Source organism: Motacilla alba, chromosome 1A (genome assembly GCF_015832195.1).
Source record: "Motacilla alba alba isolate MOTALB_02 chromosome 1A, Motacilla_alba_V1.0_pri, whole genome shotgun sequence".
NCBI classification, from domain to species: Eukaryota; Metazoa; Chordata; class Aves; order Passeriformes; family Motacillidae; genus Motacilla; species Motacilla alba.
In genome coordinates this window covers 65,880,606-65,895,800 of record NC_052031.1, presented here as the reverse complement: position 1 = coordinate 65,895,800, position 15,195 = coordinate 65,880,606, and the positions used below count along the sequence as shown (strand labels likewise).

General features: G+C 47.9%; 1 protein-coding gene across 4 annotated transcripts in view; it reads left to right on the top strand.

Annotated features, from left to right (window-relative positions):
* The window catches only part of WASHC1 (WASH complex subunit 1), a 59,517-nt gene extending 44,334 nt beyond the window's left edge, over positions 1 to 15,183 (top strand). For all 4 annotated transcript variants that reach the window (XM_038155630.1, XM_038155631.1, XM_038155632.1 and 1 more), the window contains 9 exons: positions 3,879 to 3,990; positions 4,696 to 4,842; positions 9,325 to 9,461; positions 10,394 to 10,529; positions 11,596 to 11,800; positions 12,283 to 12,447; positions 12,655 to 12,813; positions 13,409 to 13,477; positions 14,023 to 15,183. In XM_038155630.1, the coding sequence (XP_038011558.1) occupies positions 3,879 to 3,990; positions 4,696 to 4,842; positions 9,325 to 9,461; positions 10,394 to 10,529; positions 11,596 to 11,800; positions 12,283 to 12,447; positions 12,655 to 12,813; positions 13,409 to 13,477; positions 14,023 to 14,174 (1,282 nt within the window). In that variant the 3' untranslated portion in view covers positions 14,175 to 15,183. The remainder of the gene's footprint in view (positions 1 to 3,878; positions 3,991 to 4,695; positions 4,843 to 9,324; positions 9,462 to 10,393; positions 10,530 to 11,595; positions 11,801 to 12,282; positions 12,448 to 12,654; positions 12,814 to 13,408; positions 13,478 to 14,022) is intronic.
* Positions 15,184 to 15,195: the final 12 nt, after the last annotated feature.

Below are 15,195 nucleotides of genomic sequence, written 5' to 3'. Positions count from 1 at the left end.
ATCCTTAGTGATATAGATGCTAAAAATCACCATTTTTTTGGTTGGCACTGTGAAGTGCTTGGAGGCTCGCATACAAATGTAGCATTATTGCCAGTGCTGACAGTACCATCAGGCAGTGTCCTGGATGCCAGATTCCTAATGCCTCCAATCATTTTCCTGTGGGAGTAAGGAAACAGTGAATTTTCCACCTTGAATAGACACAGACACAGCAGAGGAAGTCTTTCAGTAGCCACCTGAATGTGAGATTTATCAGAGGAGTTATAGCAGAGTAAGAGGAAGTGATCTGCTCTGTGGTTGCAGATGGGACAGAGGATAGGGGGCCAGCAAGAGAGGCCCTCAAGAGGTTCCCAAGAATTGGGAGGAAGAGTGGTTTAAATGCAGCAGGATGAGGACTTTAGGACAAAGGAGAAACAAGAGCTAAGTTGGGGGTGAAGTGCAGAGGGCTTGAGGGCAAAAATATTTCAGAGGGACAAGAGAAAGTGAAAGCTTGAATCAAAGCAGCTGAAAGGTTGGCTTTAATATCTGCTTAGATCAAAAAATGAAAGTCTGTATGGATTAGGAGATAATCCACTAGATAGATTTAATCTACCATGTGTATTGCTTCCCCAAAGAAAAGCACTGGGAGAGGAAGGTTGATTTAGCTCAGTGCCCAGCATTTGAAGGTAGGTGATGTATTCTCCTTTTTTCACAGACCCCCCCCCACCCCCTTCACTAGTCCTGAATGAAGCACATCCTGCTGAAAGGGAGGGGCTGTGGCCTCCTGCTCCTCTGCAACTCCAAAGTCATACTGAATTGAACTAAAGCCGTTTCTCAAGCAGAAAAGAGCACCAAGAGCAAAATAACCCAGCAGTGACTAAGAATATAGGCATGGGGTAGGTTCAGATGCTCATGGTGATTTTGAGAGGCAGTATTGGGCCATTTTATTAACACTTAATCCCTCTTGTCCTAATTGTCCTTGTCTTCCCTTTAATGGAAGTTAAGGTCTGAATGCCACCTTTCCTCCAGCACTGCCCCTGAAATCCTCAGCCATATCCCTCCATCCCTTCCTTCCTGTTTCCTTCCTTTACAAAAACTGGTTGAGTCCTTTGAGTAAGTTCAGTTTCCACAGCAGTAGAAATAGTTGATCAAACATGAGGAGATTTTCTCCATGTATTTTTTCTGGTAAGGTATATGGTATATTCTCTCTTCTAACTAACACATACAGCTGAATCTTGAACTGTTCATGGTAACAGTCATGCACTTCTAGGAGCCTGTACACATGGAATTTGGATTGGTTGGATTGAAGGGGTTTAATTTTTATTTCAAAGTTATCTTGTTCAGCAACAAACAAATTAACTCTGTAGAATGATATGCATTCCTTCTGTGTTGTGGGCCTGCATCTGTACCACCTCAGGTGAAGGTTTTTTGCAGATCCTATAAGGTCAGTAGGATTTGGCCTGTCAAATCCTTGAGCTGGAGATCACAGGAGAATGTACAGAGTGCCTCAGAGAAGATCCATCATGGTTTGAAACACCTGAGCTGGCACTGGACAACTCCCCCAGCCTGTGTTGGGAGCAAGCTGTCTGCCTGAGACAGTCTCCTTTCACTGATATTTGGTGGGCAGTGGGGTTGGAAGTCTCCCCTCTTTTTGTTTTTCTTTGAGTGAAGGAAGGGAGGGGAAGAGGTTGGTACCTGGTGAAGCACTGGGGATAATGTGGGGCAGGAAAGGGAGTGAGGGAAGTGTTTGACTGCCTCATTGGACCCACTCACATTCATGAAGTGAAAGGGAGGAGAACACTTACTCGTTTCCAGGCCTGAGCTTGCATAACTATTTGCTTAGCACTTCCTTCTGGGAGAGAAACATGTTCCTTGTCAGATCCTGAAAATTGTGTCTGGAAGTCAGCAGGGTACTGGCTAAAAGGCAATTGATACCTCGCTTTTATTTGGAGCTTCAGGAAAGCTTTGTGGAGTTCTTCTAGGAGAGAGGTCTACTCTCAGGCAAGAGAGAAAATTGCATCATTGATTTGAGGGAGAGCAGCAAAGCAGAAATAAATGACTAGGTTTTTTCAGCTTTGAAGGAAGCAAAAATAGTCAGATGCCCATAGAGAGCAGAACTGGGAATAGTGTCAATCAATACAATTATGAAACCTCTAGAAAAGAGGTGAACTGTGAGGTGGGAAAATCTGCTGGTGAGAGCAGTTAGGAAAGATTTAGGTCCTTCAGAGGCATCTCACACTTGAACGAAACAAGGCAATGGGACAGCCCTATGACACATGAAATTTGCTGCAGACAGGTGCTAGGAAATACAGACTGAAAGGAACAACAGAAACTACTCTGAGAACCTATCAAGTGTAAAAGTGATATGAACTTACTCCACTGAGGCAGAGGGAGGGTGTGGGAAGGAAATCATGAACAGATTTGTACTCAGTGTTGGTACAAAATACAAGCTGTTAGACTGTGTTTAAAATAAAATGGGGTAGTGGAGAATAATTCTGAGAGGGAGAATCTCATGAGGTTCAATTTTGCTCATCTCCCACTCCAAGCAGAATAAGGTAGAAACAGGCTGTGTGCTATCATGCCATATGCATAAGGAAGAATTTTTCATGCCTCCAGGAAGAGGAGAGCATGGCTATAAACAAACAGGAATACTTGAAGCTTAGAGAAAGTGAGGGGTTTTTTCCCAGAATGGTGCAAGGAGAATAGGCTGCATGTTCTTGCTGTTTTTCACAAGCTGCATTGAGGAGGGGCTTTATATTTCTATACTATAATAGAGAATGTGCTGCCCAAAGTGAAAATACTGGAAAAGATGGATTTGGTACAGTTTGGAATTGGGAATCATGGATCACTGCTGATCTCAAATTCATTACTGAAGGGAATTAGACAGAGCAGAAAAAGAGCATGAAAGCTCTCTCCTCAAAAGCAAAGAAGAGACTCTTGGTGAAATTTAAAAACAATACTTGAGATTGCTTTTTACAGGCACAGAATGATCCAGTGGAACTGGGGTGAAAGTTCAGAAGGCTTTTCAGCTTTTGGCCTTGTAGCTGGGGAGAATCTGCTAGTTATGCATGGGGAAAGAGACCTCTTTGAGAAGGTGACTCCATCATTAGCTGTAGCTGATGCCTGCTCCCAGCATTCCAAAGCAGCCTGCTGCTGATCTAGTGGCATGGTTTATCTGCAGCTGGCAGCCAAGCACCACACAGCCCCTTGCTCACCCTACTCCCTGCAGGGTGGGGGAAGGAGAACCAAAAGGGTAAAAGTGAGACTTGTCTCAATGGGTTGAGACAAAAACAGTTAAATTATTGAAATATAATAATAATAATAATGTAATGTAAATGAAAATAACAAAAAAGAGAGAGAAATACAACACAAGAAAGACAAGTGATGCAAATAAAAACAATTGTAACCACCAACTTGATGAAGCTTGTCAGTCCCCGAGCAGTGGACCCCAGCCAACTTTCTCCCTAGTTTATATGCTGAGCATGATGCCATATGGTCTGGAACATCCCTTGGGTCAGTTGGGATGAGGTGTCCTGGCTGTGTCCCCTCCCAACTCTTTGTGGTGGGGTGAGAGGCAGAAAAGGCCTTGACTCTGTCTAAGCTGAGCTGATAATTAAATCATCCCTGTGTTATCAACACTGTGTCTGTTGACAGTTTTCCATCTTTCTGTGCCTCAAACAGCCACAGGAACATCATGCTGTGAGTCATGGAGTAATCCTACTTCATGTTGGAGTACCTAAAGCTCTCAATGGGATGGATGCAAACATGGCTTAACCATCACTGTTTTTCACTGTGAAACAACCCACTCCCCTGAGATTCACATCCTTCTCTGAGGGGCTGGGAATGGCTATTTTGAAGAGAACCACTGATTATTCAGCTTAAAAAGTGTTCTTGCCTCCTAGGATCTCTCAGCGGGTGGAGGCCAGCCGGGCCCAGCTCAAGGCAATTGGGGAGAGAGTCACACTCGCCCAGGCGAAGATTGAGAAGATAAAGGGCAGTAAGAAGGCTATTAAGGTAGTGACTTCAGTGAAGGCTGCATGGCCTCTTTTCTTCCTTCTTTCTTCACTCCTGACATAAGCTCTGGAGAAGAAAAGGTGCTCAGCTGCTACAGCTGCTGCCCACTCACCTCTCCATGCCTTACTGCTGAGCAGGATTGTGGTGAGAATCCCATTCCTGACTTGGCCAATGGATGAATTTTAGACCCATGAGCCACACAGCTCCAGGCTTTATTTAGCCTTTATAGGTTTCTGTCTCAGCTACTTCCTGAGAAAGAGAAAAGACATGTGCTGAGCTAAGCCTAACTAACACCTTCACTTCAGGCTCATAGACACTTATTTGAATGAAAGCTGCTGTCCAAGAGACTCCCTTTAGTGTATCTTAATCCCATTGAGCCATGTAAAACTGGTGAAAATCCTTCTTTCCCCATTCTTGCTCCATTTATACAGTATTTCCAACTCCTTTCCTACCAGTGGAAGCCTTTTTGCCAGTGATCTCCTAGTCCTTTTAGAGAGAGAGAAAAGCTCTGGCAATTCCAGTTCCAGAAGTGGCAGCCCATGCATATTGGGGTCTGTGCACATAGCCCTTAGGAGCCTGTTGACTCCAAGGCTGTCCATTGCCGCTGGCAGCACAGATTGCATGTTTGCTCCTCTCCATGTGTTTCTGCATCATAGGATTGCCTAGTTGTTGGGATTTTTTTAGTCCCTCCTTGTTTCTCCATAGGTATTTTCCAGTGCCAAGTATCCAGCCCCTGAACGGCTGCAGGAGTACAGTTCAATTTTTGCTGGTGCGGAAGACCCAGCTAAACAGAAATGGCCAAGACACAAGATTCAGAGCAAACACCAAATGCTGGATGAAAAAGCTCTGCAGGTAAGGAGGAGAACAGACCTTGGGAAGGACAAGCAAAGAGAACCTGGAGGCTGTTATCTCTTTGATAAAGTGGGCCATGGCTTTGGGACATAGGCTAGGAGTAGAACATACTTTCATTTGGCCTGTCAGTGGGGAGGGTGTGAGGTCAGACTGGGAAGCTAATGGAGATGCAAGCTGGAGAGGGCCATGTCTGGGTGGCTGTGAACTGCCAAGTCTCTGGAGCAGTTCTATTTCCTGAAATGCTGCTGTTTCCTGCAGTGGTGTTGGTGGGTGCTGCTGCCTGGGCTTAAGGCTTTGGCTGTGCATAGTGAAGCAGCTGGGATCAAGCTCATAGTTGTTTCACAAACAGTTTCTGAAGGCTCTGATATAACTCATGGTGAGAAGGGGAAGGTAAGAATGCTTGTGAGCGTGTCAGGAGAAATAGGAGTCATTCATTAGAGCATTTTTCTGCCCCAGGAAATCATTGCATTTGGACATTGTCCCTGGGTTGGAAGGACAGGAGGAGGAGTTGCCATGCTTAAAGTTTGAAAGTTGCTGTGTATGTGCTGTGTCAGGGGTAGCAGATGTGCTGTTCCTAGCAGGTTAAGTATCAATTTGACAACTTCCCTGCTCTCCACCCCTAAACAGACTCCCTTCCTCATCCTTGTGTGACTTGGCCAAAAATAAGGCTGCCACTGAATAATTTATCATGCTAAACTTCCCTGAGTGTTAATGGAGTTGAGACTTCACACAGAGAGGTAGTTATGAATATTTCAGCCAGGCCAAGGAAGCAGGATTGCTGGCCAAATGGAGAGCTGGCAAACTTGAGCAGGGTTCCTGCTTCCTTCCAGTCCTGGACTAGCACAGGCAGAGCTGCAGGGGACATGCTGGTGTCTGGCAGGGAGGCCAGTGTGTGCTGCTGTCTGGCTGGTGGCCCCATCCCTTTGGAGTGTGGGGGGAGCAGAGGCAGGCAGGGGGCAGATGGGGAGATGGGCTCCCACCCTGAAGGGCTGGTGCTGAAGTACAGCCCCTTGCACAGGGAAGGGATTGAGAAGAACATCAGCTGTTAAAAAGCAGTATCCCACAAAGAGTAAATGGTGTGCCTGTTCATCTGGCCTGCTAGCTCCAGCAGGCTCCATGTGCCATTCCCCACAGCCACGTGCCTGGGATGCCATCTCTTCCAGTCCCAGTCAGTCTCTGTACCATTGCCATGTTCTGCCCAGGGACTAAAGCTGCCATCACCACAGGGGCTTTTTTTCAGGCCCTGGGGGATGTTTGTTGCTCCCCTCATGTGACCCATCTTTTGATCCTCTTTTGGGACTGTTGATCTTTCTCTGGCTTTGCTGAGTTTGCCTCATGCAGCAGTTGTCACTCTTGCCAGGCTCACACACACGAGCTCCTCTGTGGGGTGGGGGGATGCTGCTGTCAGCTGGTGAAGGAAGGAGGGGCTGATGTGCTGAATGGGGCTCAGCATGGCTACACTCTGACCACATTCCAGTGGGACAGGCCCATCTCAGCCATAGCGGAGCACAGAGCTGGACACGCCTTGCAGTAATGAAATGTGACAGGGAGAAGTCTAATGTTTGCATTTATGCTTTCCTCAATTATTCAGGGCTTTCAGCAGAGGCTCACTGCCTGTTTTCACTTCTGATGAGAGCCTCTTTGCTGCGAGCAGTCGCAGTGGCCTTTGCCAAACTCCACTTGCACACGTGCACACACCTCCTCATCAGGAAAGAAAACTCTGCTAATGTCAGTTTGAGGGGAAGGCTGTGCTCAGCCTTTAGGGTTTTTGCTCTGGGGGGTAAGCAACTGAGTTGGAAATGTGTGTGGTTCTGCAGTTGATTTTAAATGCTTCCGCCTTGGGATTTCTTCTTGCCCCCTCAACCCCAAGCAAGTGAAAACTCAGCTGTTTAGAGGATGCTGTTTAGGTTGGTAAGGTAAGCACTGATGGGTAAGAGTGCCAGAAACACAGTGCTTGTGGTAAGCCTGGAAAGCCCGTTGCTTTGCACACTGCAGTGGTAGCAGCGAGGCAGGGCTCAGCAGGGAGCTGGCTGCAGCCCTGTGGGGCTTCCCAGGCACTGGGCACTGCCTTTGTGGTGGGAGCTGTGTCTGGGTGCTGCCCGTGCCACTCAGGAGACTGGCAAACAGAGATGTGATCTCCCTGGGCTTTGGAAGAAGTCCAAGCAAAAGTTACCATCCACTGCTGGAGTAACCTTGCTAAGCTTCAAAAGTGTCAGTAACTTGGCATGTCCTTGAGAACTCTGCCTCTCCCAGAGCCCACCCTGGGCATGCAGAGGCTAAACCAGCCTTTTGTCACTTGCTCATCCTGAAATACTTTCCCAGCTGGCCTCAGCACTCCATTGGTGTGGGGGGAATGGGATTTCTGGTACATCACATCAATTCCATTTGTAATAGTGTGTGTTTAATTAAACTGAAGAACCAGAGTGACTTTATATGTTTTTAACTGTAGGTTCTTTGGAAGAAAAATGTCTGAAAATTCAGTGTCCTAGGGGTGTGATCCTGCCAGGTGCCAGACCCCAGGTTGGGGTGTTTGAGCATTCAAGCCACCCCCATGACTTCAGTATGTTAAGGTTGCCAAACTTTGGCTTAAGAACTTAATGTTCCTATAAGAAAACAAATTTTTAAATGGCACGTTAACTTGTGGATATCACAGTTGCAGGATATTTTTGACAGTGTGTGGAAGTTCCAAATTTCAGAACATATCTAGGTACTTGAGTAAGACCAGCACTTTGATGGCATTTAAATTAAAAGGATTATATTTCACATTTCAGAATACTCATGCTTAATGCTTTTATAAATTCCTTAGATGAGGTTTGTAAATGTAGGTAATTGTTGTTGTCTCACTACACCCTTAAAGTGATGCACTATCTTCCAGTGCTAACTGAAATATATAAGAGAGAATTAAAAAAATATATAAATTACTTGAGGGCTAAGTGTGTCTGAACAGTTCTAGCAAAAAAAGTCAGTACTCCCTCATGCTTAAAAAATTAAACATTGGGAAATGAATATTAATGATCAAAAGCACTTTCATTTCTGAGTCTCTGCTTCTACAATCTCTAAATAGGAATTTATATCTTTTTGCCTATTTGCTTCCATTAAAAAATAGAAGGTGTTAACTTCAATGTATTTTTCACAAGTTGGAACCTGAATTAAATCAAAACCTTACAGGTCCTTTCTTACAGCATTTTATAGTCTCAGAGCATCATATAAACTCTTAGTGGATTAACTGAACTGTGACTAAGCCACTTCCTTGGATTTCTGGCTACCAGATTCAAGACTGAAATTTCAATCAGCAGGAACTGCTTGTGTCCCTGAGATGTGGTCTTAAAACTGAACCACCAGTGGCCACCATTTCTCCCATACAAGTACAGGGAGGGAAGAGGGACTCAGAGAATGGGGTGGTGCAGGGATGCTGGAAGTAATGAGGCAGTAGGAAGCTGTGGACAGTATTTGGAGTGGTCATCCTCTGGTGGCAGCGGAAAACCGCAAGTGTGGCGAGTTACTTAACCTGACAAAGTGTTCTGGTTTCTCCTGGTATGAGCACTTACTGCTGCTTCCCTTAGTTGTGAAGAAAGAGCTGTAAAGGGGCTGAGGAGGGGTCTACAGAGGGGTGGACGTCTGTTCATGCCAAACTGTGTCTGTTCAGGAACCAATGCCTTTCCTCCCTCTAGAGTGCTGGGGCCGCTGAGCTTCATCCCCCAGAGCATGTGGCAGCGGGCACTGTCACACCAGCTGAAACACTGGTCTGATGTGGGATGGCAACTCCTGTGCTCTATAAAAGTCAGGCAGTTCAGATGTAATAAGTCCTTTTCGAAAGGGAGCTCTATATATTATGCATGAAGTTTTAGAACTGAGAGAGAGAAGATTTCAGTTCATTAGAGTTGAAAACTCCTGCAAATCCCTCAGGCTTTGCAAAACCATCTGGCACACGTTCCACTCTGTGCACTCCTTTCTGCCTGATCTCTTGCCTAGTGCAGGCACTCTGTTCTTTCCTAACCTCTTTTTCCTTTGCCTTCTCTGCCTACCCTACCAGTGCAATCACAGCTCTTAAAACATCAAGTGAAGGCGACAGAGGGGAGGTAATAGAGATGTGTGGGGAACTCTGCCTGCATGAAAATGTGTTGTAATTGGAGACACTGTAACAAAAGCCTTTTAGGCTGTGGTGCTTGATCCCTGCCTCTGACTGTAGAACCAGAGTGGTGGTTTTATTCTGGTGGATACTTGCCAGAGTAACACGTGTTCAGTATGACCCATCCAGGGCACCAAAAGCACTTACTGCCACTCTGAACTGCCAACACTTGTCATGATTGTGTGGTTGCAATGTTGTCCACGTACTTCCTAGCTCAAAGGGAGATAGAGAGGGAGCAGCAGGGTTCCCAGACCATACAGTGCATCCAGCAGTGTGGGTTGTGGTGACTGGGGAGAGCTGCCTCAGCAGCCATGGTTCCAGTGTCTTACCACCTTTTATCTGTCTTCTTGCAGGAAAAGCTCAAGTATTTCCCTGTGTGCGTGAGCACCAAAATTCACCAGGAGGATGATGCAGAAGAAGGCCTTGGAAGCCTTCCCAGGAACATCAGCTCCCTCAGCTCCCTGCTACTCTTCAATACCACCGAGAACCTGTGAGAGCTGGAGCAGTGCTGTGCTGCTCACCTGTCCCTGCTTGTCCTCAGAGGAGCTTTCCCTTCCTCAGGCATAGCAGTGGCTGCTTGCTTTCCTGGGGATGTTACCTATCAGGCTCTCGATAGGACAATACCTAGGTTTGACACCTCTTTGCTGGCTTCCAGCTGGGAACTTTCCCTGTTCTTTGCCTTGGGTGGAAGCAGTTATTTTGTCCGCACCTGATCCTCTACTCACCTGATTCAACCCAATTTTGCACTTTCTTTTGCTTAGTTCTTGCTAGTTTTCATCTTATTTCTTTACAGCCTTGAGATATGCAGTCACTCCTGCCCTTCTCTTCCCTGTGTGCCAGCTTAGGTACTGCTTCTTCTCCTGACAATTCCTCACAGCATTACTTTACTGCTTTTGCTGCTTCAGTGTCTCCACCACCTCCCTCACTGCAGTTTCCTTTCCCACTGGGCTCACGTCATAGTTCTTCTTTCTGCTTTTATTGAAGAGCTACTTTAAGCTCTTCTTGAGCTTCCAGCTCCTGGACCTTGTCTTTCTTCTCCTGAGCCATGGACCATTTCTCCTTTTTGTCTGTCCTCCTGGACCTTGAGTGACAAGTCACTGGTGTCCTGCTGCAGACTGCAGGATGGTTTCAGGCCAGGTGGTGGAAAGGGGAGAGCTTGGTCATGATGGCGCTTCAGTGGGGCTTTGCTTTACAATTAGTCTGGAGGCTGCACTGGCAGGGTGGGGAGCTGCTTGCCTCCTGGCTGTGGAGGGGAAAGGCAGAAAAATTGAGCTAAAAGAAGGAACCTGAAAGGCCCAACATGTTCCATCTTTATGAGTGAAGTCAGGTCTCTGCCTCCAAGGCCTTCTTGTGTGGCCACACTTTTCTTCTGGCCTTGGCTCTCAAGGCAGCATCACTAAAATACTTGTTTTATGCCCTTAGGTACAAGAAGTATGTGTTCCTGGATCCTCTGGCTGGAGCAGTGACCAAGACCCATGTGGCTCTAGAAACAGAGACAGAAGAGAAGCTCTTTGATGCACCTCTCTCCATCACCAAAAGGGGACAGCTAGACCGACAGGTGAGCTGCTTACATTTCAGAGGGCTGTGCTCAGCTCTCTTTGATAGGGTGGTGAGCAGGTAGGACAATAGCCCCTTACAGGGCTGCAGAGTACCTCATTTTATCAGAAGGACCTTGCCTGGTTTTGTGCTTGAGGTCCTGGTGTGAGCTTGATGAGTGAGACAAAAGCCTCACACTTGGCAGGCATTTCTCTCTGCTTAAGCTTTTGTGGAGTGGTGAAAGGAGAGTAATGAGATGGAATATCAACACACCTTGCTGCTTGACCTCAGGGCTGTAGGGAGGCTTGGAGGATCTGTCACTTGCTCAGCTCTGTTGTGCCAACTCCTGAGCTTTGGGAGTCTGAGGGTGACATGCCACTGATAGAAGGTCCCTGGGGTGAAGTGTGATCCCCATCATTCCTGCTGGGAAGGGATACCTACTAGTGCAAACAGAAGGGCCAGGCAGACTGAGCAAAGGGCTGTGCTTGGTGTACACATGGGGCAGGCAGTGCACCAACCCAGTTGCCCCAACATGTGACTGGTATCTGACACCTTATAAACACCATTACTGGGGTGTACCAGCTTTGCTGGAGTGTCATTTGGGACTGGGAAAAGGAGCCTGGGAATCATTTGCTCATCATGTTGGACTGGAGGATATAATGTGAACGAACTCTTTATTCACAGTGCACCATCACTGCTGTGTTGCCTGTGTTAAACACAAAAGCAAACCCCTGTAACTACTGGGGTTTAAAGCTTCTGCATTTTAATCCTTGAAATGGTTCAGACACTATCCTCTTCTGGAGGAGAAGGGACTGGTTTATTTAGACTGTAGCAGTTAGTGCATGAACCCTTCAGAGTTCACTTGCTACTATGAAACTAAGAAGAGTCCTGCTTCCTCCTCCTGCGGTCTACCTTTCCCAAGCCTGGTCTGCAGGAGGTTAACTTCTAAGCACAGAGGTGTAGGGGTAGCTGATGTACCAAGGTACACCAGCCCAACTCTGACTGCTGCCCAGATTGTTCCCTGCAGTGCCCCTGTTTGCAGCAAGCACATAGTCACTGCCTTACCTTGTTGGTTTGGGTTTCTTTAGGTCGCTGAAAATTACTTCTATGTGCCAGATCTGGGCCAGGTCCCTGAGATTGATGTGCCCTCCTACCTGCCAGACCTGCCTGGCATTGCTGCAGATCTCATGTACAGCGCTGACCTGGGCCCTGGCATTGCACCCTCTGCCCCCAGCAGTGCAATTCCAGAGCTGCCCACTTTCAACACTGAGTCGGTGGAGCCTTTGCAACCAGGTATTTTCAACCTCTGATCCCAGGACCCTATGAAGGAGGAAGGCAGGGATTGCTAGAAAGTGGAGATGAGGCAGAAAGTCCCTTGGTAGAAATTTTAGGATGAATGTTGGATGGATGATGGATGTTGCACCTCTGGCTTAGGCCTGAGGGAAAGCTGCAACCTGCTCAAGTTCTGGCCTGACTGCAGCCCCTTTACCTCCCTCCCCATCTCTCTACATAGCTAGGGAGGAGAGAGCACAGTGTGCAAGGACTGGGTGTGTGTCAGCCTGGTGGGATGCCCTTGTGCAAGTGGGATGCAGCTGGGGAGGGAGAACAGGGGAACCTCAGACTCTTGCCTTGGCCCTGCCTGCTGTGAAGTGGTGGTGCACAGGGCAGGAGTGCTCTACTGCAGGTGCTGAGGACTCTGATCTGTTGCTGCTGAGGAGTGTGAAGCTCTGAGCTGAAACTGGGACTCTTCAGATACAACTTCTTTCATGTTTCAGATCTTCAAGATGCTAAGCTATTGCCACCTCCTCCCCCTCCACCTCCCCCACCGCCTCCTGTTATGCCAACTCCGGTGCCTCCTCCACCGCCCTTGCCCCAGCCCACGGCACCCCTGGAAGCAGCTCAGTCAGTCAGCGAGGAGAGCAGCACCACAGTGCCTGCAGGTAAGGGCTGGGCTCCTCCACAGCTGCACCAGCCTCCTTGCCTTCAGCCTGTTTCCCTGGGGGCCTTCCCAGCCTTCCAACAGGGAGGAGGTGCAGTGGGATGAGATGCTGTCAAGGTATTGGAGTAGCCCTTGCTATGGGAATTCGGCTGGGCCTGTAGCTGATGCACTGACCCATGTCTGCTGCCTGTCCTTCCTGTTCCTGCAGCTTCAGTCCAAGGAGCCCCAAAGGAGGTGGTGAACCCCTCTACCGGGCGGGCCAGTCTCTTGGAGTCCATCCGCCAGGCCGGGGGCATTGGGAAGGCCAACCTTCGCAGTGTCAAGGAGAGGAAGCTGGAGAAAAAGAAGCAGAAGGAACAAGAACAAGGTGCTGAGACTCTTGGGCAGAACTTCTTTTCCTTGCCCAGGCTGAGGAGGTGTTGGGTCTGGGGGCAGGCAGGCAAGTCAGGAGCACAGTGAACTCACAGAGCAGAAGGGAGTTGTCTCCTCACAGGCTGATGGAGGTCTCAGGTGTTCACCACTCAGCTAGAGCTCTGTGTACTTGCTAAACCCCACTGGCACGAAGGGCATCTGTCTCAGGGCTTGTGGAGAAGTTTCATGTGTGGTGCACAGGACCAGGCACACAAATGAAACCCTGAAGGACAGGGCTGAACCAGTTTAAGCACCTTGGCTGAGGGTGCCAAGTTGAGGAGGGGATTGATGGAGCTGCTTTGGCAGAATGAGACTGCAAATGCACAGCCCCTCAATGAATTCCACTCGGTTTTCCCCAGAAGATGCCATTAACCCTGCTGTGCCTAGTGTTTTCCTGACCTGAAAACAGACTGTAGTTTTGGGGTGTCATACAAAATTAGAGGTTTGACGTTTTTTCTTTAACCTGAAGGCAGTATTGCAGGGAAATGCTTTTGCCATCGTGCTTAGCTCAGACTAATCTTTCTTCACTGACTTGTTCTGCTCTGTTTCAGTGAGAGCTACAGGACAAGGTGGAGATTTGATGTCAGACCTCTTCAACAAGCTGGTGCTGAGGCGCAAAGGTACTGTCCTGCAGCGTGGCTGCTCCTTTCCCTAGTTCTCAGGAGAGAACTCTCTGGTACCCAGGTTGTGTCAGCCACAGCCTTGGAAACAGTAACAGATTTTCCTGGGCACCGTACCACAGTATAGCTGGGAGTGTCTCTACAGAGAATGAGCAGAGGAATCTCCACCTCAAGTCCAGCTGTAGGCACTGGAGGGGTTTGTATGTTTCAGAGGATGGACCCTGAAAGCTACCTCTGCAGAAGGGACAGCAGTGTCTTTTCTAATCCAGTGCTTGGGCAGCTGGGCTCACTGCCCATATGGGCACTTGAGATGCCGTGGTAGTTTTCTGGGGCATTTAGATTGAAGGTCACACCTCAGTGCTGGGCATTCAACAGCAGGGACTTGCTCAGGGAGAGCTGTAGTTAAAAGTCTATGGCAGCATTAAACATGTTGGCTGTTCTGGTTACCTGGGTGGTGAGAGCATGGCTTTCCCCCTCCCTGTTGCTGAATCTCTCTGGTCTCTAGTCCCCAGGTGTCACTCACTGGTGATTTCCTTCTCTCACAGGTATTTCAGGGAAAGGCCCAGGAGCCTCTGGCAACACCGATGCTCCTGGCAGTCCTGCCGGTGCCTTTGCTCGTATGTCGGACTCCATACCACCCCTCCCACCCCCACAGCAGCCCGTGGGTGAGGAGGACGAGGATGACTGGGAGTCATAGATGGAATCCATTGAGTATCAGTGTGAAACTATTGCTGCCTGAAAAATTTCCATGAAGTTGAAGGAAGCAGGTTCTTATTGCCTTCAGTTTGGTAAAAGTGGGAAGTGTCATTAATTAAGAGTGTGTAAAGGAAAAGCCCAGCTGTTCAGCCTTACCCAGCACCACAGGCTAGAGGGCACCAGCTGCTAGAAGCAGGTGCTCCCCTCCCTGAAGGCAGAGCTTGTGCAGACCACTGGGTTTGGACCTTCTCAAGGTGCAGGTGACTCACAATGGGAGTTTCTCAGAGGCAGCTGTTTCTTTCCCTGTGGGGCTAATTAACATACAGGGAGTGGGTAACAGCTCTGTGCCATAAATACTTTCTTCCTTGTGAAGAGCCTGGAGAGGTGGCATCCAGCTGCTGAAACTGGAAAAGAAGCAAACGGGGCTCCTGGGATGAGACTTGCTCAGGGTGACAGAGGTAGCTGGGAACAGCTGAGGGATTATGTGGCTGTCCCTGGTGTTATTGCTGCCCTCCAGCACTGACCCATAACCCTGGAAAGAATCCCAGGAAAGTTAAATTTAAGAAGTTACTTTGAATTCAGAAACTTAGGGGTTAAAAAGAGCAGAGCAATCCTGTGCTTAAGCATGATCAAAGGAGAAGTGCTGTATTGTGGCCATGTCTTTATTCCCCTTGTAAGAATGAACTGCTTCAATCTATTGGCTGCTCGAAGCAAGGTAGAAAGAGGGTGAGAAAAAATGTTACCCACAGCTGCTCCATTACCACTCCGTGTTATTCCAATATGACATAAATTAGTGGCCTGCTAGTTTACTATTCCTGTGAAAAGCTCAGTGATGGCATTGGTCAGTCAGGCCTCCTACACTTGGTGGCTGATGGGAAAAAACCATATGTGTTCAGTCAAAATAATTACTCCCCATTCTTAAGTGTACTTAAATAATACTCGCCATACTTGAGTGTTTTTATTGAAAGTATTTAATCAATTTAAATAAAACCTTAACAGCTGTAAACAAGTAGGTGCCTGCA